Raw genomic sequence first — 25,853 nt, 5'->3', positions numbered from 1 at the left:
ACAAATGATCGACTGAATATTTTTGTTTTGAGGGCATCTTATTAAGCCGGGATAACGAAATGAATAACATAACAATGACTTTGTAGAAACATACACATTTGGCACACTGGGTATTAGCATTTATTTTTTGTTCTTCGCACAAGCATCTGGACAGACTGTGAGTTCTTTTTCCAACTCTGCTGATGATCGCATTGGCGGACAGATGGTGATGTACCTGTCTCCACGTCTTCCCGCAGTCAGACGTGATGTACATTTCTTCCTTGTACTCCACCAGCTTGGTTCCAAGGTTACCTGAAGGAAAACAGTTGCACATTCCATCAGGCGGAGACTAAAAAGCAAAACATCCTGTCGCAAGCTGGGCAAAGACTCGCCTGCTCCCATGATGAGACCCGGAGCAGAATCTTTAGTGTGGACAGTACCGGACACATAAGGGTTGTCCGCCCAGCGCAGGTGAAGATGAAGGTGGCAGTCGGGCTAAGAGAGAGGGTGTAATCAGTATCCATTTTCATGTGAGGGGCTGAAATGCGGTGGAATTACTTGAATTGCTGAAATATAAAAGTCAAGAGAAATCTGGAAATATGACAAGTGGCTTAAATTTAGGATGTCCTCTACTGAGTGCACTAGGACTTTGTAGCGTAGCTCAAATGTGTCAAACGTTATATAGCATAAACAAATGTCCACTATGGTGGAAACAAATGAACAGGTTGGGTCTTGGGAAATGTTTTAATCCATTGCGAAATGATGGAGTAAGAGAGTGAAAATATGCATCATAAAAATAACAATAAAAATACAGAGTTGCTGCAGAGTGTGATATGCTGTGAGTGCCATTACCGCTTTGCAGGTGATGCTTTTGCCATTCATGTCAGTGGCGGGCGGGTTCAAGGGCTGCCAATCTCGTCCTTTGTTATAGGTGATGACAGTTCTCACCTTGCCGTCCACTCTCTGATTGGCCAGGAAGACCCCTTTGATGCCGCGCACCTGCATTTAAAACATCGATTACCACAAACCAAGCAAGGCCAACTTACGTTTGTTGAGAGGATTTATTTCTCAAACAACAGGTGAACCACCTTCGAAAAAAACAAAAATAAAAAAGATCCCTGTGCGGATTTTGGCACGAGCAGCCCAAGGAAATAAATTAGGGCTGCAATGAGTCCTAGAGTTTGAATGTGAGTATCTCGGTTAAAAAATATATCAAGCCAATCGAAGCCAAAGTTATATTCTTTTTCATCACATAACGGAGGGATTTCAGTGAGGCGCCAACCTCTTACCTCACGCAGCAGCACTGAGCACGCTAAACCTTCCCGTCTCCTCATCCATTTATGCATGGCAGGTCACTCTGTGCATTCTTTCAACACCTTTTCGGCCATTTCCACATGAGAGGTCATCCCCACTTGTATGGTAAGTGACGCATATTTGTCAGACGTAATGTCCTTATATAACACCAGACTCCACTATATAAGATTGAGCGTGGGAGCGCTGCAGTGCATTATGTGTTGCGGATGAGGTGACAGTCAGTTGAAAAAAAAAAAGAAAAAAAGCAACAAGGCCTCGAAAGATGAAGCGCAAATTAGCGAAGGAACACCGTATATATTCCAGATGATGGACTTAGACTCCACTGACACGTCCCGTATGTATCTCACCTCCAGGATATCAATGAGGACCGTCTCTTCGGGCTGCCGTGTGCTTCGGACGTTCTCCAGGACGATGGAGTAGTAGACCCCCCGCGTGTCCGACTGGTACAGGTTGTACGTGTCCGTCTGGTACCACTCCTGCAGAGCTAGGAGAACCTGCTGCTCGTCCGTGCTCACAATGTGAACATCCTGGAGATATGATGGAAAGGGATAGAAACACATACGGTCTATGTTAAGTTTCTTTTGTAATGAGTCGCCGCTTGAAGAAGATAAACGCCTTGTACCGCGCAATGTGTGAGCGCATTGTCATGAAAGCCACTTGAAGGCCCGACAGCGTGTCAATGGCAGCGATTGGCTCAAAGTTGTTTATCTCGCCCCGGCCCACCTTTCCTCGGCTTGAAATACATCTCCCCGAGTGCTGCATTCAATCAGCACACTTCAATAGTACTCAGGCTTGCGTGGCGGCATCAAGCGCTCCCCCGCCGCCGCCGCCCACGTGTCGCGTCCGAGCCAGGCTCATTTATCGTCTTTGCGTAAGCCGGTGACACGCGACGCCGGTCGATCCGAGCCGTGAATATTTCATGGCCGTGACCACCTTAAGCGGCCGGTGGAGAACACTCCTACATCATTCTTGCATTTAACAAGCAAAGACTTATTTCACTAAATGTTGTCGTGAAATGAACCCATTTGCTGGACGAAAGTTGCGGCAAATCAAGTTGGTGGAAGATAAGGCTGTTTTAAAAGAGGTGGGTGCATCAACTTGAATATATATATATATATGTTGTCACTATCTGGGTGAAATTTCAGCTCCCTGAAAAAAAAACGATTTACAAAAAACGATTTCCTTAAGGTCTGAGTCATCCGCTCCAAGCAGCCAAAAGTTTAAACTGTAAATTACAAAAGTGTATGAAAATAAGGGTAAATGATTTGCACCATTAAAAGATGAATGTGACAAAATTTACGTCAATTTTCAGATACCTCCACGTATTACTACATAACAATTTTCATTTTCTGAGACCTCCACGTATTACTACATAACAATTTTCATTTTCTGAGACATTAGCCTGATTTGTGTGAAAATGCATATATATATATATATATATATATATATATATATATATATATATATATATATATATATATATATATAAATACACACAGTACATATACATGTTGTGTATAGTGTATATATACATAATACATGTTCATTGTTTATATTTATAAATGGGGGGGCAATGAATAGTATCATATATTTAAACACAAAGTATCAGCATATTTAGATGGACAATATAACAAATACTGACAGGAATACATTGAAGTGTTTTTTGTTTTTCTGTCTTTATGCTGTTCAATAAATGGCCAAGAAGTCCATCAGCGACTGTGGTTTTTTTTTTTTAAAGGGTGTCACACTAAGCGCCCTGTTGTTGTTGTGACTTTCAGCTTGCCCAGTCTTGGATAACGGGCAACACTGTCCACAGCATCAAGGTGCGCCACGTTTCTGTGCAGCATCCTTGGGTCAATGTGATCAATACGGCAAGCGCGCCCGGCGTGGAAGCGGCTCAGCGAAGAGGCGAGATCCAATGAAATCTCTTGAAAGTTAGTGCTTTCGCTGCCGACTCGACTGAGAACTCATAAACTTGCCAAAGCTGTATAAATCCAATGTGACGCGCCACTCTTTCTTATGAGGCCTGCACTTTTCTGCCAGTATTCAGCATTGAAAAAGTGAAAAAGTGAAAAGGAAACTTTTGGAACTGGAATGTAAATGTTTTTCACATCCTGTAGGTACCAAAAAAGTGTACAATATGACATGCATGCACTTGTGTAAAATACATTCCCTATATTTTGAATGAAAGAAATTGTGACACAATCAACAAATTACAGTAGCTGATTTACCGTTTGCTACATTAGCCACCATATTGTTAGCCTAATAGCATGGTTGCTAAAGTCATACTTGCATATTTCGGGTAAAACAAACAAACAAAAGAACAAAAAGGCTTTGCAGAGATTACCATGACCCAGATGACCAAGAAGCACATTTTATTCTGGCAGGAAGTTAAAACGAACTTTAGCAATTATGCTATTAGGCTAACAAATTCAACAGCTTGAAAAGGGTAGTCTTAATTCTTATTGAGGTTAATATGTTTTACCTGGCACCACTAGTCCAAACAAATTAATAAAAAAATAACTTTTGTGGAGATTAATTACTATGACCCAACTGATTGAAAAGCACATTTTATTCTGACAGGAAGTTAAAAATGACTTCAGCAATTATGCTAGCAGGCAGCTATAGGGGACACGATTCAACACCTTTTAGGGATAAATCAAAATTCCTCTTGACAATAATACGTTCTACACAGCTCACACAAGTTCAAACACGGTAGTGCGATTAACAAATCCATTTGTTTATATCCAACCCACGGGGCGGCCATTTTTCTACTAGCATCGCAGTTGCTCAGGGCTCATGTTTCATGGTTCAATCATGGTTCAGCTTGTGAACTTCACAGAAAGAGAAAACAGCTTAGACTTTGTCAAATTGTCAACTTCCATTACCTTTGGCAAGGCATACTTGGGAAACTTCATCTGGACAAACTCGTTGCGTCGATACGACACGTAGTGCTTGGTGCGATTCCCCGTGGTCACCTGGGAAACAACGCAAACAGTACTTGGATTAAAAAAAAATAGAGTAAGAAACAAACTATCAAAACGTCTATTCCGAAAGTATTCAACGAGAACATATTGAGCCCGTTATCACAATGCAATAGAATTGCCTTGTACTGCTTGTATGGCTGCAAATCCATTATAGACAAGGCGAGATTATTTCCAATTGTGTGTTGTAATCTGCGCGACAGCAAGTTGCAAGTCTCTGTGTGGCACACAGATACATAAAAAAACATAACCGCGTGATAACATTTGGATGTATATAAATAATTCAGCATAGTGCAAGCAATCAGCAGACGAAAATGTTCTTTTATTATCTTTATTCCAGACGTTTTTAGACTTCCGCATTGTTATTTTTGGGTTGCATGGGTTTTACCTTGACGAAAATGTAGTCGCCCTGCACCGACAGAGAGTTGTAGTCGATTTTCCCCAAGAACTGAGCGGTCACCATTTTGTCAGAGCAGTTCTGGATAAGACAGGTGACATACAGGTAGCCTGCAATGACACAAGCCAAAAAGCCATGAAGCCAATGATGTGGAAGGAAAGCTACAGTCAAACTAGCATAGGCAATTTTTTCCTTATTTATGGTCCAGCAAAATTAGAGGTGAATTTATTATAAAGTCCTGGACGTTGAATCAACATGGCATAAGGAAACGGTCATTAAAAAACCTATTAGATTAGATTTCCAGCTCGTGGCACACGCTTCGTCTCTTGTTCTCACACACATTCTCATTTAAACACACAAGTAACTTACATTAATACAAACACGGGCATACAATCTCTTATATTCTCGCCAAAACACATTCTCTCATTGTTACGGCGGGACGAGGGAGGACCCAAGAGCACGCACGCACTGGTAAGGGCAATGGCAGAGTGTTTATTGAACAGAAGGTGCGGGTAGTCGTGGGAGCTGACGGGAGCGTGGCACAGACGTCTGGGGGGTTCTGGAGTCGGGAGAGCTGGGGTTTGGCTGGGAGTCGGGCAAAGGGAGCGAGACGGGAGGGGGGCTCGGGCATACAGGTAAAGACGGCAGGCTAGCGGGTGGTCAGAGGCAGGCAAGGTCGAAATACCAAGGATCCAGTCAATTCGGCAGGCAATCGGGAGGTCAAGGGCGAACAAGGTCGGACAACAGGCAGGCTGGCAGGAGGAATTGCTGGAAAGCTCGGCGTAGCGCATAGAGACGATCTGGCGGGTTGTGGAGGGAAGTGACCGGGCTTTATACTGAGCGGGTAAATGGTTGCAGGTGTTGGTGTTCGAGGCTGATTAGAAGGAGGGCTGAGCGGGTGTGGTGAAGCTGGAAGTGAGGTGGCTGAAATGGTGGACTGTGACAGAACCCCCCCATCAAGGGACGGCTCCCGACGTCCCAAGGCCACCACTGGGCGGGGGGGCGGGCAACACGCCGGGGCGCGCCACGACGCCCAGACGGTCCAGATGGCTGATCAGGATGAAGGCGGTGAAAGTCAGAGACCAAGGAGGCATCCACAACCTGGCGGGCTGGGATCCAAGACCGCTCTTCCGGGCCATACCCCTCCCAGTCCACTAGGTACTGGAGGCCCCTGCCGCGGCGACGGGAACGGAGCAGCCGCCGGACTGTGTACACCGGGCCCCCATCAACGAACCGAGGAGGCGGAGGAGGCGGAAGCGCGGGAACCAGGGGGCTATCTATTGCAGGCTTGATTCGGGAGACATGGAAACTTGGGTGAACACGCATCGAGCGAGGTAGGGCAAGACGCACAGCTGACGGGTTCAGTACCTTCTGGATGGGGAAGGGACCAATGAAACGGGGAGCGAGTTTGTTGGATTCCACTCGAAGGGGCAAATCCTTAGTGGACAACCAGACCTTCTGACCCACCTGGTACGTTGGGGCCGAAGTACGCCGCCTATTGGCCGTCCGAGTGTAGCGTTTACTGGCCTGCAGCAAGGCCGAGCGGGCTCGGGCCCATGTCCGGCGGCACCGCCGAGCAAAGGCAAGGGCAGACGGGCAGGTGGCGTCGTCGTCTAGAGCCGGAAACAACGGAGGTTGGTAGCCGTGAACGCATTCGAAGGGGGAAATTCCTGTGGCGGAGCTGGTCAGCGTGTTGTGGGCATACTCTGCCCACTGGAGCTGGGCCGACCAGGAGGCAGGGTCTCGGGATGCCAGACAGCGGAGGGCAGTTTCCATCTCCTGATTTACTCTCTCCGTTTGCCCGTTGGTCTGCGGATGGAACCCGGAGGACAGGCTGGCCGTAGCGCCAATGAGCCGGCAAAACTCCTTCCAAAAAGCCGCCCTGAACTGAGGACCCCTGTCTGACACCACATCAAGGGGAAGCCCATGTAGGCGGAAAACATGGTCAATCAGGAGTTGTGCCGTTTCCTTTGCGGAGGGAAGCTTCAGGAGGGGAACAAAGTGAGCCATTTTGCTGAATCTGTCAACTATGGACAGGATGGCTGTGTTACCGTTTGATGGAGGTAGACCGGTCACGAAGTCAAGTGAAACATGAGACCAAGGGCGATGCGGAACAGGAAGGGGGCGCAGCAGCCCGGAAGGAGCCTGATGTGACGATTTATTCTGACTACAAATGGGACAGGCCTGGATAAATTCACGCACGTCCCTCTCCATAGAGGGCCACCAGAACCGTCGTCTGAGGACAATCAGGGTCCGTTGAATGCCGGGATGGCAAGTCAATTTCGAAGAGTGAGCCCACTGTAGAACTTCGGAACGAAGATAGTCGGGGACAGGCAGACGGTTACTGGGACATTGGCTTGGTTTAGTCTGCCCCTTGGCAGCTGACTTCACCTTCTCCTCGATCTCCCAGGTGAGCAAGCCAATGACACATGACGGGGGAAGGATAGTCTCGGGGTCCCGGCATGAACTGTCCTCAAGTTCAAACTGCCTGGAGAGGGCGTCCGGCTTGATATTCTGGGATCCTGGGCGGTAGGAGAGGTTGAAGTTGAACCTGGTGAAGAACAATGCCCAACGAGCTTGGCGGGAGTTCAGCCTCTTAGCCTGACGGATATACTCGAGGTTTTTGTGATCTGTCCACACCACAAAGGGGATCTTCGTTCCCTCCAGCCAGTGCCGCCATTCCTCCAGGGCGGATTTTACGGCAAGTAGTTCGCGGTTTCCTATGTCATAATTTCTCTCTGCGGGAGAGAGGCGCTGAGAAAAGAATGCGCAGGGGTGGAGTTTCCCATCCTTCCGTGACCGCTGGGAGAGAACGGCCCCAACCCCAGTCTCCGATGCATCAACCTCGACCATGAATTGTTGACCAGGATCTGGCATTTGAAGGATTGGGGCCGATGTGAAGCGGTGCTTGAGTTCCTGGAAGGCCCTTTCGGCACCTGGGTTCCACCGGAAAGGGGTTTTGGGGCTGGTGAGAGCCGTAAGAGGAGCTGCCGTGGCGCTGTAATTCCTGATAAATCGCCTGTAAAAGTTAGCAAAGCCAAGAAAGCGCTGCAGTTGTTTTCTGGTTTCGGGCGTTGGCCAGGAAGTAACAGCCGAGACTTTTGCGGGATCCATACTGATGCTATCCTTAGCGATTATGTAGCCCAAGAAGGACACTGATGAGGCATGAAACTCACACTTTTCCGCTTTGACAAACAGAGAGTTTTCCAGCAGGCGTTGCAGAACTGCGCGAACGTGGAGAACATGCTCACCCTGCGTCTTGGAGAAGATGAGAATGTCATCCAGGTAAACGAATACAAATCTGTCGAGCATGTCCCGCAGGACATCGTTGAGTAGTGCCTGGAAGACCGCTGGGGCATTGGTGAGTCCAAAGGGCATGACTAGGTACTCATAGTGTCCGAGCGGGGTATTGAAGGCAGTCTTCCATTCATCGCCTTCCCTAATCCGCACGAGATGGTAGGCATTGCGTAGGTCGAGCTTTGTGAAGTAGGCAGCCCCCTGCAGTAGCTCAAACCCTGAGGTCATTAGTGGAAGAGGATATCTATTCTTAATCGTGATATCGTTCAGGCCCCGATAATCGATACAAGGGCGGAGAGTCTTGTCCTTCTTCTCGGAAAAGAAAAACCCTGCCCCCGCCGGAGAAGAGGAAGGACGTATGATGCCCGCCGCTAGCGACTCGTTGACATACCTCTCCATGGCCTGCCGTTCTGGACCCGACAGAGAGTATAGGCGACCCCTTGGAGGCGTTGTCCCGGGCAATAGGTCAATTGCACAATCATAAGGGCGGTGGGGAGGCAGGGAGGTTGCACGCGCTTTGCTGAAGACTTGGCTAAGGTCGTGATACTCAGGCGGCACACCAGCGATATCGGCATGCGCAGGCGGAGCGGCGAGGGGATCAGGAACAGATGCGCGCTTGAGGCAGGAGAGATGGCATGATGAGCCCCAAGCCAAAATGACTCCCTTCTCCCAATTGATGTGAGGGTTGTGGCGACAAAGCCACGGCAGCCCCAAAATTAGCGGTATCTGCGGATGATCTAGGATGCAAAATTGTATTTTTTCCTCATGGTTGCCTGACAGGCGCATAGAGAGAGGTGCGGTTTGGTGAGTTATCACCCCCAGGGGGCGCCCGTCCAAGGCATGGGCAGGTGAGGGTTTGGGCAGAGGGAAGCTCTTGAGACCGAGTTGAATCATTAGCTGCCGGCTAATGACGTTAGCGTCAGCCCCAGAGTCCACCAGGGTGCCTACAGTGTGGGGGCCATCAGACAGCAGGAGTTGGGCTTGTAAGAGGGCTCTGTCACGGGACAGGGAAAGAGTCACTTGACCCATTTTTACGCTACTCGGGACCGGGATTGGTCTTTTCACTGGGCATGCGGAAATAAAGTGTCCTGGTTCCCCACAATAAAGGCAGAGCCGGGCGGAGCGGCGGCGTTGCCGCTCTTCAGGAGTCAGGGGCGCGCGAGCTGGCTGCGTTGGCGCACTCCCGCCACCGGGAGGAGCTGACGTCGCCAGATGGGAGCTCACTCTGGCCGGCGGAGAAGCCCTCTGGTGCGTCTCTTCCCGTTGCAGTTCGCGTAGCCGATGCTGCAAGCGGATATCTATCCGCGTCGCCAGGTTAATCACCCCGTCCAAGGTGACGGGGAGTTCATGAGAAACTAATTCGTCCTTAAGACGGCTGGACAGTCCATGAAGGAAGGCGTCTACGAGTGCGGGACCGTTCCACCTATTCTGACTGGCTCGCGTCCGGAAGTCAATGGCGTAATCCGCCACCGTTCCGTCGCCTTGACGCAACTCGAGCAGGCCCCGGCCCAATTCCGCACTGGCGTAGCTGAGTCCAAAGACTTTTAAAATCTCCTCCTCGAGCGCCTGGAAGGAGGCACACGCGGGTGACCGTCTCCTCCATTCCGCCGTTCCCCACAAGCGGGCTCGGCCCGTAAGGTGGTTGATGACGAACGCTACTTTAGCGCGCTCGGAGGCAAATGTTCGGGGCTGCAGGGCGAACAAAAGTGAACAATTCGTTAGGAACGCCTCGCAAGTTTCGGGATCACCTTCGTAGCGTTCCGGGACGCCAATTTGGGGCTCGGGCCGGTCATGAGGCAGAAAATTGGGCGGATGATCGGGAGCGGATGACGGCTGGATGAGGGATCGGCGCGCTGGGTCCATTTGGACTGGCCAGATCGTACTGTTACGGCGGGACGAGGGAGGACCCAAGAGCACGCACGCACTGGTAAGGGCAATGGCAGAGTGTTTATTGAACAGAAGGTGCGGGTAGTCGTGGGAGCTGACGGGAGCGTGGCACAGACGTCTGGGGGGTTCTGGAGTCGGGAGAGCTGGGGTTTGGCTGGGAGTCGGGCAAAGGGAGCGAGACGGGAGGGGGGCTCGGGCATACAGGTAAAGACGGCAGGCTAGCGGGTGGTCAGAGGCAGGCAAGGTCGAAATACCAAGGATCCAGTCAATTCGGCAGGCAATCGGGAGGTCAAGGGCGAACAAGGTCGGACAACAGGCAGGCTGGCAGGAGGAATTGCTGGAAAGCTCGGCGTAGCGCATAGAGACGATCTGGCGGGTTGTGGAGGGAAGTGACCGGGCTTTATACTGAGCGGGTAAATGGTTGCAGGTGTTGGTGTTCGAGGCTGATTAGAAGGAGGGCTGAGCGGGTGTGGTGAAGCTGGAAGTGAGGTGGCTGAAATGGTGGACTGTGACACTCATAGTTTTCTATGTCACACTCTCACACGTACACTCTCTCACACAAATCACACGCAAGAGATTCTCAAACATTCAGACACAAGTACACACAAATGTTCTCACACACAATCTCTCATATACACTAAAAACGTACATTCGCATAGATTTTCTCACAATCACGCTATTCTCTCATGCTTCTCACACACTCAAACATCCAGACACGCATGGACATACAGTCTTTGACACAATCTCTCATTTATGCTTATACTTACATTCTCTCATGAATTTCTCTCACTAAAATACACTTCCATTCTCACGCCAAATCACAAACATTCTTTCATACATTCTCAAACATTCAGACACACGAACAAAAATGCTCTCACACGAAATCTCTCATAAACTTTCAAACGTACATTGGCATACATTTTTCTCAAAATCATGGGTGTTCTCTCCTGCTTCTCACACACTCAAACATCCAGACACACATGGACATACATATACTCTCATATACTCTTACACTTACATTCTCTCGTTCATTTCTCTCAGAAAAAAACACACACACACTCAAACATTCAGACATGCATGGACATAAATAGCTTTTGACACAATCTCTCATATACTCTTATAGTACTTACATTCTCTCATGCATTTCTCTCACAATCACATGCATTATCTTACATGGTTTATCACACATTCGCAAATATTCGGAGTCAAATGCAAACAATTACTCATCTCCGACGTATGCTCAACCATTCATTCTCTCAATCATTTTCTCTGAGGAAAAATACCCTTTTCACTCTTTCACACAATTTATATGCTAAGCCACTCTCACACTAATGTACACATGCCTTTCCTCCAAGGTTTCAATAACCACTAACACTGTCTATCTTAGGTAATAAAGATTTTCATTTTTGATTAATCTAACAAAGAGGGTGTTGAAACAGGGCAGAACATGATTGGCTGCTTGCAGAGTTGAGTCAAAAACCACCTCCATGAAAATAATTAGATGGAAATCGCTGTTTTTTATTTTGTTTTTAAACCTTCTTGGCATGCATGGAAGATAAGCGGGAGGTCTTTGTTTTAAAAATAGCTTACTTAAATACCTAATATCGCCCCATTTTCGCTTTCATTTCCTCTCTCTCTAACATGCACACTCGCTCTCTCTCACACATACAAGCACACACAATCCATTACGCACTCAAAGTTTCAGACACAAACATGTCCACAAACACTCCCACGCAGATACTCTCCCATTACTTAGCCACTCTCACACAAATGGATACATTAATTTCTTCCTTCTCTCACACACACACCCTACAGATTGCCTCTACCAAGAATGTGGCAATGTTGTGAGTTCACTACTTCTCGCACATCATCAGTCTCCTTAATGACGACAAGACAAATTCTCTGCCAGCCTACACGCCGCTCACGCATGCTCCGACCATCAATTGGCCTCCCCGGGTCCCGCCCGCGAGAGCTGGCACGGGACGCGCGAACCAGATTCCTTTGCAGCAAGCCGCGGTTTAACCTTGGCAAAGCCATTTGTGACAAGAAGGGCACGGGGGCAAACAGATCGCTTTGGCGCGCCCGGATGCGCCGAGAGGCCACCATGTGGCGTCGCCTGGCTCCAAAAACGGGCAGCCGGCCCAGACGCACCGTCACCCTCCACCAACAAAGGCCAACACCTTTTACATTTTACGGGCAGCGTCTTTTTGCCTGTGCGCATATTTATTTCCCTGATAACTTTTTAGTCTCCTCTCAGGACGTGAAGCTTCCAGCTTCTTATTTTTTATTAGTCCAGATGGGATGGCGGAGTGCAGGTTTATTCACAGAGATTACGGATTAGGATGCACAAAGTAGATGAGGTCCGCCTGTGCTTGAGAAATCCGAAACACACAAAAAGCGCACACTCGTACCGCACGACCTCTAACACACGCAATTGGCTGCGCTGCCCTCAGGAGGGGAGTTAGGAGGCGAGTTAAGCGCTAACCGCTCCATCTGTTAGTCAGCTGATATTGCTATCTACGCTGGCCGTTGTCGCCCTCAGCGTTATTTTGCCGTGACGCGGCGCGCGCACAACAAGGTCGAGCGCGGCCGAGCGCAAGTGGGAGAGGAAATGGACGTTCTGCCCTTTGCTATTTAAAAGCAGCCTTTTGATGTCTGTGCTTTATTTAAGAAAACAAAAGCAGTGTAGTGTACCTCCACTTGTGTCCTGCATCTCCATGTGCACCAGATCAGGATCCACATCCACGTCTGCTACCGACCTGGGACAATAAATAAATAATAAAAAAAAGCACACTCTCGGGGTTTCACACACACACACACTCTCAAACATTGTTAGACATGCACACACACTTAAAGACACTTCTATACAAATACACTCTCTCATAACACTCACTGACTGACTGACTTATACAGTCACGTGCAATTTTATACTTTCTCACACACTTTGTCATCCACTCATACATAGTCCAACACTCTCACATGTAAACTCACTCTCAGGCACATGCATGCACTCTAAAACACTGCAACACATATATACACACTAAAAGACACTCATATGCACATACGCATGCTCTCTCTCTCACTCACTCACTCACTCACTCACTGACTCACTCACTCACTCACTCACTCACTCACTCACTCAAAGACATAGGTACACACACACAGCCCCCACATACATTTCGTCTTTGTCACACACTATCGTATACTCTCATACATAGATCATAGACACGCATACCTTCACTCACTTTTTCTCCATCCCTCACACACACTGACTGACTCACTCACGCAATCATTCATTCAGTCATGGGCACATGCACACACATTCAGTCTTCTGCTTTCTCACACACTCATCCATGCTCCCTGTCATCCACTCATATATCCTGCCACACTCTCACACAACCCCTCAAACACTCAAGTTCAAGCGCACACTCTAAAACACTGCAAGGCACATGAATACACACTAAAAGACACTCATATACACACATACAATCACTCTTTCATAAATAGTCTATCATTCACTCACTCACTCAAAGATATAGGCACACACACACGCACACCCTCTCAGACACACATTTGGTCTTATGCTTTGTCACACTTTCTCTCTGATACTCTCATACATAGACTCATAGGCACATACACTCACTCACTCACTCATTCACTCATTCACTCAAGGATATAGGCACACACACACGCACACCCTCTCAGACACACATTTGGTCTTATGCTTTGTCACACTTTCTCTCTGATACTATCATACGTAGACTCATAGGCACATACACTCACTCACTCACTCACTCACTCACTCACTCACTCACTCACTCACTCAAAAACAATGGCGCACACGCACCCGCTCAGACACACATTGATGTGGACAGACTTATGCTTTGTCACACTCTCCCATATACTCTCATACATAGAATCATAGACACACATACACTCACTCACTCACTCACTCACTCACTCACTCACTCACTCACTCACTCACTCACTCACTCTTTCTCCCTCTCCCACCCACGTTCTTGAAGCGCAAACAAATGGACCTTTTCTCACACACATTCAGACAAACACTCTGTCACACACATACTCTCTCACAATCTCTCAATAACACACGAACAATATGTGCCATTATGTAAACACCGCACTTCTGATTTGTTCTCCTTCCCAATGACAAGCAATTAGCTGTAGTAAGGATGGTGCATGGGAAGTAACAGGAATACACAGTCAAGAAAAAGAGTTTCAAAGGCTGAACTCACCAGAAGACTCTATCCTTGGTCACGCGCTCCTGAAGCAAAGTCCACTTGCGGCCCAAATCTGTGGAGGCAAACAGCTGCGGACAAAAGAGAGAGAAGCACATTCAAAAGTCCAACATTTTGCATCGACGCTCAATTGAGATTGTCCAGTTCCGCACCCGCCCGTCCTTGCAGTAGGCCAGAAGCTTGTCCTCCTCTTTGGGGTGGAAGACCAGCGTGTCCGGGGTGAAGAAGATGGTCTGCCGCTGGAAGGAGGAGCCCTCGTCGGTGCTGATGAACAGCATCTGATCTCGTTCGTTTACCGAGGAGCCCACCAGAACCACCTGCAATTCACGGGAAGGACAGATACAACAAATACATAAGTCCTTATTTACGGGTTGGTTTTGCATTGGAATACAAACGCTGCATCCACACAGTCCACAATAAGCAGCAGTCTGGAATATGGTCAACATAGAGAATGACCCTTTATTTAAATCAACCAGAGAGCTTAATCCGCTCGCTGACATGCTTTCCCAGACTGGCTTCTATTTTTCAGTGCTTAAAATCCTTAAGAAACTGATGGAATGCAAAACAACCACAGAGACAAACAATACAAGACTCATAATCATTGATTCTTTATCCTCTGTGCAGATTGGATAATATTAGTGCTGGTGAGCTGCAATACGATTTGCTGCTGCATTCAGTCGAGACTTCACAGGTGAAAAAATAAAATAAAATCAAGGCTAGCATCACGCAGAACATCACAAATACGCAACAGCATCTTATGAAAAATAACAGTGATGAATAATAGTATATTCATCGCATATTCATGCCGTCATGTTTTTACAAAGCAGAATATTAGCTAAGTATCTAAATTAACTAGAACATTTGGAACGGATTAAATTCGTCTCCAGAGGTTCCAACATATAAGTATGTATCTATGTATTTTCTATCTAGTATTTATTAATAGTATATCTAATATGTACTGTATCTACGGAACATATCAATGTAAATAACTATACTCTATGGAATGTATTGTACATCTATCTATCTATCTATCTATCTATCTATCTATCTATCTATCTATCTATCTATCTATCTATCTATCTATCTATCTATCTATCTATCTATCTATCTATCTATCTATCTATCTATCTATCTATCTAGCTAGCTAGCTAGCTATCTATCTAGCTATCTAGCTATCTATCTAGCTATCCATCCATCCATCCATCCGTCGGTCCGTATGTATGCTAGCTAGCTAGCCTCAAGCGACAGGGGTGATGGCAAAGCAAGCGTAGCCGTGTGTTGTGGCACACATGTGACGTGAGGCCAACATGTCCGACACCTTGTCCCCGCGAGGTGTCAGATGTGCCACTACAGCACAAGTGCATTAGCCGCCCTCACCTTGTGCATTAAACATATTGGTTTGTGATCTGGAGACACGGGACCTTGAACTCCTCACACGTTGTTTCACCTTACTGATGTCCTGATTATTTCTTCTGCGATATCTCAGCGCAGAGGTTCCTTTTTAATTACATCTCCTCTGTCGTCGAATAAGAGGGAGGAGAGCAACGCTCCGGGCTATTAATCCAGATTTAATTACGAGTCGGGAATCGCAAACAAACGTCTCTCGGCGCATAATAAAAAGTGATTTCGCTTGAGTTCGAACAGCGCGTTAAGACCTTTAAAGACAACATTTGTGCAAGACGGTTGTTTGCCTACATTCAGCAAGGCAATGAAGCGCTACGGAAACATGATCTCTTATTGGTTCAACAATGTGTTAGTGTAATACTGTGAGCATCCGTTTACAATTCGCTTAACTTTCACCGCCAGCCCTTTTTGAGCACTGTGGCTGATCTTTCAAGAGACATATATGGAAGACATGTCTCTTGAAACATATATATATATATATATATATATATATATATATATATATATATATATATATATATATATAAAAAACAAAGCATGGAATCCATTTGATGAATATTCATATCTATGGCAGTTTGATATGTTTGATATCAGTATGATAATATGCCCAAAATTAATTTGTTGATCCAACGACTTGTGACTGTGGATAACATGCTTTCTAATATTAGTTCTTATCTCCATCATGTTATATAGCACTGCCCTGTATACGTTAAATTAATAGCTTTTGTAATTCAGTTTTATAATTGATTTAATGTAATTTGCGTGCCTCTTTGTACTTTCTGAGCCCTCCTCAGTCCGCATTAAAAATCTCAAGCGACAACCGGACCGTGGTGATAAAAATTTTGGAGACCACAGACCACAAAAAAGAAAAAAAAATCTTTCATTAGGGAACTAAAAACTTCTATCTTGCATTTCCTGAACCAATCAGAGGCCGGAACTGACGGACAGCGCTGACGAAGTGCTCACCTCTGATAACTAATGTAAAAAAGTTGTCGAGTTAATCGTTTCAGCTCGGTAAGTCACGTCTGTACTGCTCTCCTCATTTACATATGAGCTCGTCATGTGCCGCGCTTTTAACCCACGGGTCAATTGGCCCTCTGGAGAGCTCTCGGGAGCCAAATGAAGGGCGCTCCGAGCGCGCGGAGTACAGTGGCGTCGCACGTCGACACCGGGTAGAATTTGACAAAAACACGGCGGGCTTAATTGCTGCAGAAAAGGTTTTGATCCTGTCTGATCTCGGGAAAGCAAAACCCATTAGCTCAGTGACGTCCCAATGGAACTTGCGTGGGGAGGTAATTGATTTGAACAGGTATGGAGTATTTAATGGCTCTGGCTGTCAGCGCTTGGGTAGACTTGACAGAGAGCAGATTATTATTTGAAAAGTCATTTCACAAAATAATTAAATGGCTCTTTTGTAGTTTTATTTGAAATACTGGGGGGGATGTTGTATCGGGCTAATGAGATGAATATACATTATATTAACCGGAAATGCCGATTAATAAATATATTGTTGATGTATTATTCCAGCTATAGGCACACTACAACCCAAGGGCCATATGCAGCCAGTTAAGCTTTTTAATCCGGCCCGTAGAAATTGAAGAAATTATAAATCAGGAGGAAAATGATAATGTGAATATCCTGAAGGATAGCGGAACTATCAGTGCTTTAAATAGCAACTGTCAGCACTTTAAAAAAGCTTTATTTTGTTCATTTAATTTTCAGTTTTTGTAAGAGTCATTTCAATAAATAGTTAATATATTGGACTTGAATACCACTGTTTTAATGAATATTCTATTGAAATATCCTGCATGTTTTTCTATTATGAGGTGAATTATCAAAACATTCCATTCATCTGCTCCGGTTCCGGTCCTTTTGTCAAGTTTTAGAAGCCCATGAGTCAAAACGTTTGCCCACTCCTGTATTATTGCGAGTGCAGCTCGCTCTTCTGTTCTGTTTCATCCAACCAATGAGAAGACAGAAGAAGGGTATAGAAGGATCAAAGCTTTCTTTGCTACAACTCCTTCTGTTCCCAGGGAAGCCTTTTAAACTCGGGGACCTCCATAAAAAGAGCACTTACGCTAATGCTAATTAAACACACGCATCATCAAAAAGTCATTACAGAAGATCGGCCTCCCAGCGCTCGTTCCCTACGTCGGTTGATTCCAAACGTCTGTCGCTCATCTGAACGGAGATGCTTTTTTCATTGCCTTTTACACAGCGGGTATAAATTATCTACACGCCCTTGTTTGAATATCAGGTTTGTTTTTTTGTTTTTTTGAGACCAAGATAAATCTTTTCAGAACTTCTTTCACCACTGTGATAACTAGGAAAACTCAAATGAAAAAACTAATTCTATTTAAGAGGGGAAGTAAAAGTAAAAAAAACAAACAAAATCGTTGTATAAATTAATAAATCATATACATACAAAATTAGCAGTGTCTTAATACAACTTTTTCACTTCAGCTATAAGACCAATGTTGCAACCTAGAGTACAGTCCGATACCAATCTGATAGGATATTAGCAGGAATGATATATACTGTTTTTTAATTTTACAACAAAATGTTAGGAGAGATGTGAACAAGTCATACTACTTAAACAAAAAATAACAGTCAGCATCAGTAGGTAGAATTATAATACGCATGCTAGATCAAGACGCAGCTGGATAGAAGTTTTGAAGCGGAGTCTGGAATGGACTGCCTTTATATGACTGCTAATATTGGAGAAATTGGACGTAGATTGCTGTAAACCGATAGTGTTATTTTGGTTGGAATTGAACTGGTATCTGATATCGATATCAGATCGTGACCTCCACTAATCAAACACCATTTAAAGTACATCAGATGAAACTCGATATAGTTTGAATGTTCTAGAAAAAAAAAAAAAACGTAATTGTGTCATGATTATAGGCCACATTTCATTAGTTTTGGCATTATTTAGCTTCGTTAAAAAAATAATCAACATAAAGTGTCAGACCTGTTCTAAAAAATATATATATGAATAATAATTTGTCCACAGAACAATATTAAAGATAAAGCCTCCTGTTTTGGCATTACAGTAAAGATCTGTTCACAAAAATAAATAATTAACTTAATTATTAATTAATACTTCTTCACAAAAAATAATCAACATAAAGTGTTAGACCTGTTCTCAAAAGGAAATAATTACAAATAAATATTTGCCCATTGAAAAATATTCAACATATGGTGTCCTGTTTTGGGATCAGAGAAGAGATGCATTCATAAAAACAAACCAAATAAATTGACTTGACAGGTAACGAGAGGTGGCACAATTTGGGTCAAACCATTCGAGTATGGAGGGGGGGATCGTCCGAAGGGGGCTGCCATTAGGATAATTTTCAAGCACCCCCAGACCTTACCAATGAGCTAATCATTTGAATCAGGTGTGTTGTGGAGAGAAAACCGGAAAATCTGGAGGATACCGGCCCTCGAGGACTGGAGTTTGACACCTATGCCATACATCAATGTCAATATCAAAGAAATGAAGTTGTTTAATTGGTGACTGAATGTGATTTCAAAACAATGTTGCGTCGTTTGTAACGTTCGTGACCATATATCATTTTGTAATCTAAAGTTTATTTTGAACTCGGCCATCTCCTAATATTTCCAGAGTGTTTTACAATCATGCAGTGCAAAAACATCTGAAGCTGCGATTGGTATGACATCTTTTTTCTGACATGTACACTAATAAGCGGGTATTGAGGGCAAGAAAAAAAATGCCTTGAGCATGGTTTTGAACCGAGCTCCTCAAATTATTTGAAGACTTGTTTCACCCCCATTTTAAATATAAAAGCCCTTGCATTTCAACAGGGATGTGTAGACTTATTACTCACTTTCCTCACAGTGGAGTCACGAGTGGAAAGCGCTATAATGGAGGAGCATGTTTTAATAAAACACGGACTTGACCTCCAGCTTATTGGGGGACCGACGGCGGGGCGGCGGAGGAGGGAAATGTGACAGCGGCATAATCTCCATCGCTGCTTTTGAGATACGAGAGCTGGAGAGAGCGAGCGGAAGATGAGGGCGGGGGCAGACAGGAAGCAGACTGTGGCTGAGACGCCATCATCTGCCTCAGGGTCATTTTTCATTATACTGCCAGGCGCTGACTTCATCATTCATATGGTGACATACTCAATGGCTACTACTCTGCCTTTACAAAGACGAAATAAAGCCGTGTTTTGAATTGGGCTGAACAATAAATTGAAGGGTTTTTTTGTTTTTTTTTGGATGGGCAATGGCAAGCAACTATGAGAGACAAAGTTGAGTCTGTCTTGTCAATTGAATGGTCAGGACCGATGACTTCTTGTGATTTATAATGAAGAAAATGCGCAGTTTCTTTTTCTGTTCTAATTCATTTGATTTGATTTTGAAAAGAAAACGGCTTCCCATCGATATAACGCGGTTAGCCATGAATTCACACTGTGTTCTGCGTCCTGATTGTGAAGGAAGAACACACTTTTTGTTCTGCGTCCTGATAGGCCAAGTGACTGTGGGTCATTGTCCATTATTTTCCTTCACTTGGTGTCTCCTGCATACCGGTACAAAGAAAAATGAAATCTGCAGCTTGAGTCAATATTAATCATGTCGTAAGTGTCCAATCTCATATACTGATCAATAAAAGGGGTATAAAAAGTTATAAAAGGGTATATATATATATATATATATATATATATATATATATATATATATATATATATATATATATATATATATATATATATATATATATAAATGTACAGAAATGAGAAAACATAATGATAAATAAAATGCATATACAATGTAGCCATGAAAAATTGCATCTATAATAAAAAACAAACAAACTGTTAATTAAAAAAAAAAAAATGTGTGTGTCTGTGTGTGTGTGTGTGTGTGTATATATATATATATATATATATATATATATATATATATATATATATATATATATATATATATATATATATATATATATATATATATATATATACATATACATATATATATATATATATATATATATATATATATATATATATATATATATATATATATATACACACACACACACACACACACACACACACACACACACAGACAAACACACACACAGTATGCACACGTAGAGTACAGGTACAAATACCATTAACAAAAATAACGTGAAAACATAATATTTGGGAAAAACAAAAAGAAATTGTGATTAATAATAATTATACAGTAAACGGTAAACTATAATAAACAAACAACCATGGTAAATAAAACAAAATGGGGAGGGGGGGGTGCAACCTCTACTTTGTAGATTTTTAATTTTTTTTGTCAGGTACCCCTAGCAACAAATCACTGTAAACTGAATTCACATAAATGTGCAATGTGTTAGAATGTAATTTTTAAATGGCAGAGGTTGTGATTGCATAAATCTGCATGGACATTCGCGGACCTTTTATGTGTCAGAGCTGGTGACAAAACGTACAATAAAACGGAATGCGTAGAAGTTGCTTCGTGTTCTAAATAATTTGCTCTTAGTTTGAAAACAAAACTTCACCATTCCTGAAGTCAAGGCGCCAATGTAGTTCATGCGCGTTCATCTTTGAACTGATGTAATCGACGGGCAAAAAGGCGCAGACAGACCTCGGGCTCACAACCAGCTGTTTTTCGGCGTTTACCAGCATGGGGTTGCCGTCATATGGACTTCCACACATGCGAGAGCTCATTTGCATAAACACACACATGGACTAACCACTGCCTGTCAGCGAGGAAACACAGTCGCACTTATGCAACCTACACATATGCGCACGGAGGAAATGATAATGATCAAAGCAGCCATCCCGCTGAGTTTTTGCAAAAATGTGCAGCCGGCTCGTCCCTCCTCTGAAGGCCGCGAGCTTCGTAATGACACCCCGTCTCTGGGTGCCGTTGTCAGTGAAACACATCCCTGAGGGTCACATTTGGGGGAGGTTGCTTGCTGCGTTGAATAATGTATACGATTTTTGCGCGCGGTCGGTTTCGCATACGACTGGTGAAAACACACAACAAAAAAAAAAACAAGCTGAGGTTTTGTTCAAAGGACAGGAGGAAGACGGAAATTATTCATGACTAAAGGAATACATTATGAAGTCAAAGTAAACAAAGACGGTGACAGCCGGGCCTCAAATGAGCCCCCAAATAGGGAAGACTGCATATCGGAAAACACTGTTTTTGCTTGATAAGGATAAAGCGACACAGATTGGAAACAAAAGCTGGCTTTTAACCACTTTTACATTTTGCTCATCTGGCTAAATTAGCATCAGCGCTGCACCCCAAAAACACAATTATTTTACCATCATTTTGTCACGCTTGAAAGGTTCGATCTTATTTTTCCATAAGATAAATGTCGGCGTGTAAACAAATATCTCGGCAGTCTCCACGGGGGACGAGTGGTGATATGTGGCCTTAATTGGCGCCTTAAAATTAAACATGCATTGGTTTACACTCAGTGAATCCCTGTTAAGTAAAAATTCATCCAGCACATTTCTCTACATAAGTGGCACTTGTTTTGCTGATGAATGGTGAGAAACTTAAAAAAAAAACAACGGCAGCCTGAGGATGACGGCAAGGTGTCTAAAGTAATGACGAACTGAAGGACCAACAAAATTGCGTAAATTTGCCACCTCTGAAAACATCCATCAATGGTGCGATTTATTTACATGCATTTGAGAATGGATTTGGATTCCCGCTTTTGTATAGAAATGAAATGTGTTTAAAGAAAAAAAAAAGCTCTGCATATAAACATATTCTTAGTACATTTGACTTTCATCGTAATACAAAAAGGTACATGCGATTGAAAGAAAAAAAAGTGCTCACGAAAAGAGCTTGTCTTGGACATCACAAGTTGTGTGATGTCATGTGATCAACCAATAATACCTTCGCGATCGACTGCTTGATTATTACGGGTGTATGTTTTTTTTTCTAAGGAAAAACCTACTTTCAGATGTTTTTCTAAAAAATATATACCTGGGATATCGAACAAAAATTTTTGGGGGGTGTATAATGGCATCCACACACGGTCTCACAATACACAGTGTTTTTCCCTCATTTTCGCGTTTAGTGGGGACCGGAACCTCCCCTTTTCCGCACTAATTTTCATACATGTGTATGTGGGTTTTTAAACGTGAAAAGTATTTATACTTTACAAGACAAATATTACTGCAGAACACATATTTACCTAAATCTTAAATTACTAAACCTTATACGTTAACTATACCGTTGTCCCTTCTCATCCCTTTGTCTCACAGAGAGCCGTGGTTATATTAGCGACACCAGAAGTGTAATTAAAGTGAAGCTTGGAGCTAACCAAAGATGATAACAATCACAGTTTACGCTTGAAATTCCAATTTATTACAAAAGAATCTCGGTAAGAGATTCTATTTGAGCCTCTGACACAGCGTGTGTGACTTCGAGGAAGCGCAGCGCTCGGGCACGCCTACAAGACACGTGATTGGCTCCCGGCGCGACCTCAGGAGTTGGGGCGGGAGTAGATTACAGCTCCTGCCCTCATTGGTTGATAGGAGGAGGGCAGGGCAGAAATTGAGCAAATGTTCATAAAATACCAAGCTCGTGGTAACCCAAGTGACAATGGAAAAATAAAATGATGGAATGGTGATTACAGTTTGGTTCGGCTTGAAAAAAATGAGGGACTGATGATGACGGTGGGGGGCTCAGGCCGTAGACGAATGACAAATGACATTCTTAATAGTTTGTGACAGTGAAGAGTTTGGTTGGGCTTGAAAAACATTAACCAAGTGCCGATGGCGGACTTGCTAAATTGCCCACCTCTGTTTACTACTCTAAATCCAACATGATGTAAAAGACATTTAGTGAGTGAGTGCATTCTGTAGATATATTGGGTGTCCGCCTATTTAAACCATTTAACCCCCCTTTCTATGGTTCAAAGTTGAATTATTGAGCTTCATATTCAATTATTTGTCACCCTGTACTGAAGGGGGCAAAGTGGTTCACTTAAAGTTCAACTCCAGCCGCCGTCACGGCCGCTCTCCGTTTCTTTGCGTCTACACACGACCTCTCTCAAACAGCCTTGTCACTCCTGAAATATTGAACACAACACAGCCACCGCTTGCCCTTAAAAGCAAAACCAAGAAAAAAAACAACCAGTGGCACCCACTAAGTGATTTTCTGAGCTATACATGAACCACTATCTTAAAATGGCCTCCAAGCAACACACTTTCCAAACACGTTATAAAGTACTTCTATTTAAAAAAAAAAAAAAAAAGTCACGTATGTCTATTTATGCACCACTTATGGGTCACACGAGGCCACTTCTCAGACCTCGTTATCATCATCATCATCATCACGAGTGGCAGCTCTTTCAGGCGCCGGAAAGTGTCCCGGCCCAGAAGAGGAAAGAAGTTCTCCGGAATGCCAATCGTCCTGTTCAGATAACACGGAAGAAAGCTGAAGGTCGTTCACCTCACCGTTTACTAGTTTTTAAGCAAAGACTCATTGGAATTATAAAATGGCGGTAAGGGTAATGCTTCTGTTGATACTATGGGACAACACACAAAGCCCACGAGACGAGAATGAGTCCATGAGAACGGGGCGACTTTTGCAGAAAATGCGTAGTATGAAATAGCACCTACTACAAATTTTCCAGTTCCAAGACAGACTGCAAGAAAATTGATGAAAAAGTGTGCAAATGTAAACATAAAAGGAGAATCAGGCGCATTTTTCAGCTGCAGATCTGCAGAGCTGAGATCTTTCTACTTGCTGAATAGTTTAAGAAATACATAGAAAATGCACAATTATGAATAATCAACTTTTATAATTTTTTGATAATCAAATATTTTTCTTATCTAAATATAAGGTGTGACATTTTAGACCAGAATTTTCCAACAACAGGTCCACGCCCCGGTACCGGTCCGTGGATCAACTGGGCCGCATGGGCCGCATCCGAAATAATGAACTACATTATTTTCGTTTCATGTATTATTCATGTATTTTATTTTGAGAAACCTTTTATTTTGAAAACTGGGCGGATTCTCTTACCTTCATTTCGGTCACTTGAGCACCAACATTTCACTCACAAACAACTTCAATGAGTAAGAAAGAAACGTCTTTTGGAAGGGGAACAGGCCCAGTCAAACGACAGGTGACGAGCCCACAACTTCAAAGAAAAACAAAGCTAACTTTTAATAGGCAATATAGCAGGAGTCCTACTTGAACTAATGAGTTCTCGCAGGAAGCATTTTAAGCAATACTCTGTAGCCAAAAAGGGCCCAAACCAACAAGGAATGGATTCTCTTCCTTTTTGTTCCTGAACCAGATGAGCCTGCAGCAGCCCCAAAAGTACATCAACGACAAAGTTCTCAAGCGTTGACCGGTCCGTGGTGATAAAAACGTTGGAGACCCCTGTTTTAAACAACTCTCTCCCCATAAATGTTGGTAAATAAAATGAATTGACATAAGGCGCCTAAAAAAAAGAATAGAATCAGCCTGTTTTTTTCTTTCAAAAGTGATCAGATGGAATGGCGACTGTGTCAGGCTGTCACAAAGTGCGCAGAGTAATTTACATCTATTAAAACACCTTTGATTGAAAGTAACCTGACTGCTCTCCCCAGTCGATATGGAGCGCTCCAGCCCTGCTAGCTATCGGCTAATTTATGCTAGGTGCTCCACTAAACACAAAAAGTCAAAGTCAAGTTTATTGTCAATTTCTTCACATGTGCTTAACATACAAAGGAATGGAAATTGCATTCTCACTATCCTCTGCGTTTTTCATGTACAATAACAAAGTGCAGGTGCGCAAGACGAGACAATTCTAAAAACTAGATTCTTATCTATAGTAGTGTAATGTGCAATATGTTAGATCTACTTTGCCTAGTGTTGCTAAACTAATAACCAAAGCTAAAAACTAAATACGAAAAACCAGGTATGGCAAGAGTACCCCAAGACATAATTTTTTTTTATTTTTTTTTTTTTAGCTGAATTGGCGATTGAAGGCAAGGCAGTTGTGTCTACATACTATTTGAAATGGCAACGTTTAGTTTGCTGGCTTACTCGCTACGTATGGCGATGGTGCTTCCACTGCCTCAAAAAACAGCCAATAGAAGAAAATTCTTATGCTTGCAGGGAAGAGAAACCTTATGGGGTTCTAATCCCGCAAGATTTTGTCAAAGAAGAGCTCATCCCATCCTTAGCTGATTCTCTATAAACAGTACAAGTATATGCAGAAAAAAAGTTATTTAAAGTAGACAAATTCCCACATTTTATGATTGGACTTGTGAGCGTTCTTGATTGGCCCGATTGTGTACTTCAAATTTGATTGGCAAGAAACCAGCACATCCAAGA

At 43.9% G+C, this 25,853-nt stretch overlaps 1 protein-coding gene across 4 annotated transcripts in view; it reads right to left on the bottom strand.

Annotated features, from left to right (window-relative positions):
- sorcs2 (sortilin-related VPS10 domain containing receptor 2) overlaps positions 1–25,853 on the bottom strand; it is a 115,202-nt gene that overhangs the window by 11,732 nt on the left and 77,617 nt on the right. For all 4 annotated transcript variants that reach the window (XM_088415193.1, XM_088415167.1, XM_088415175.1 and 1 more), the window contains 9 exons: positions 14,267–14,431; positions 14,112–14,185; positions 12,553–12,617; positions 4,666–4,784; positions 4,182–4,271; positions 1,641–1,820; positions 832–978; positions 372–474; positions 215–291 (listed from right to left, as the gene is read on the bottom strand). In XM_088415193.1, coding sequence (XP_088271319.1) covers positions 215–291; positions 372–474; positions 832–978; positions 1,641–1,820; positions 4,182–4,271; positions 4,666–4,784; positions 12,553–12,617; positions 14,112–14,185; positions 14,267–14,431 — 1,020 coding nt within the window. The remainder of the gene's footprint in view (positions 1–214; positions 292–371; positions 475–831; positions 979–1,640; positions 1,821–4,181; positions 4,272–4,665; positions 4,785–12,552; positions 12,618–14,111; positions 14,186–14,266; positions 14,432–25,853) is intronic.

Source organism: Hippichthys cyanospilos, chromosome 1 (assembly GCF_059441005.1).
Source record: "Hippichthys cyanospilos isolate Australia breed blue-spotted pipefish chromosome 1, RoL_Hcya_1.0, whole genome shotgun sequence".
NCBI classification, from domain to species: Eukaryota; Metazoa; Chordata; class Actinopteri; order Syngnathiformes; family Syngnathidae; genus Hippichthys; species Hippichthys cyanospilos.
This window is presented reverse-complemented; position numbering and strand designations above follow the sequence as displayed.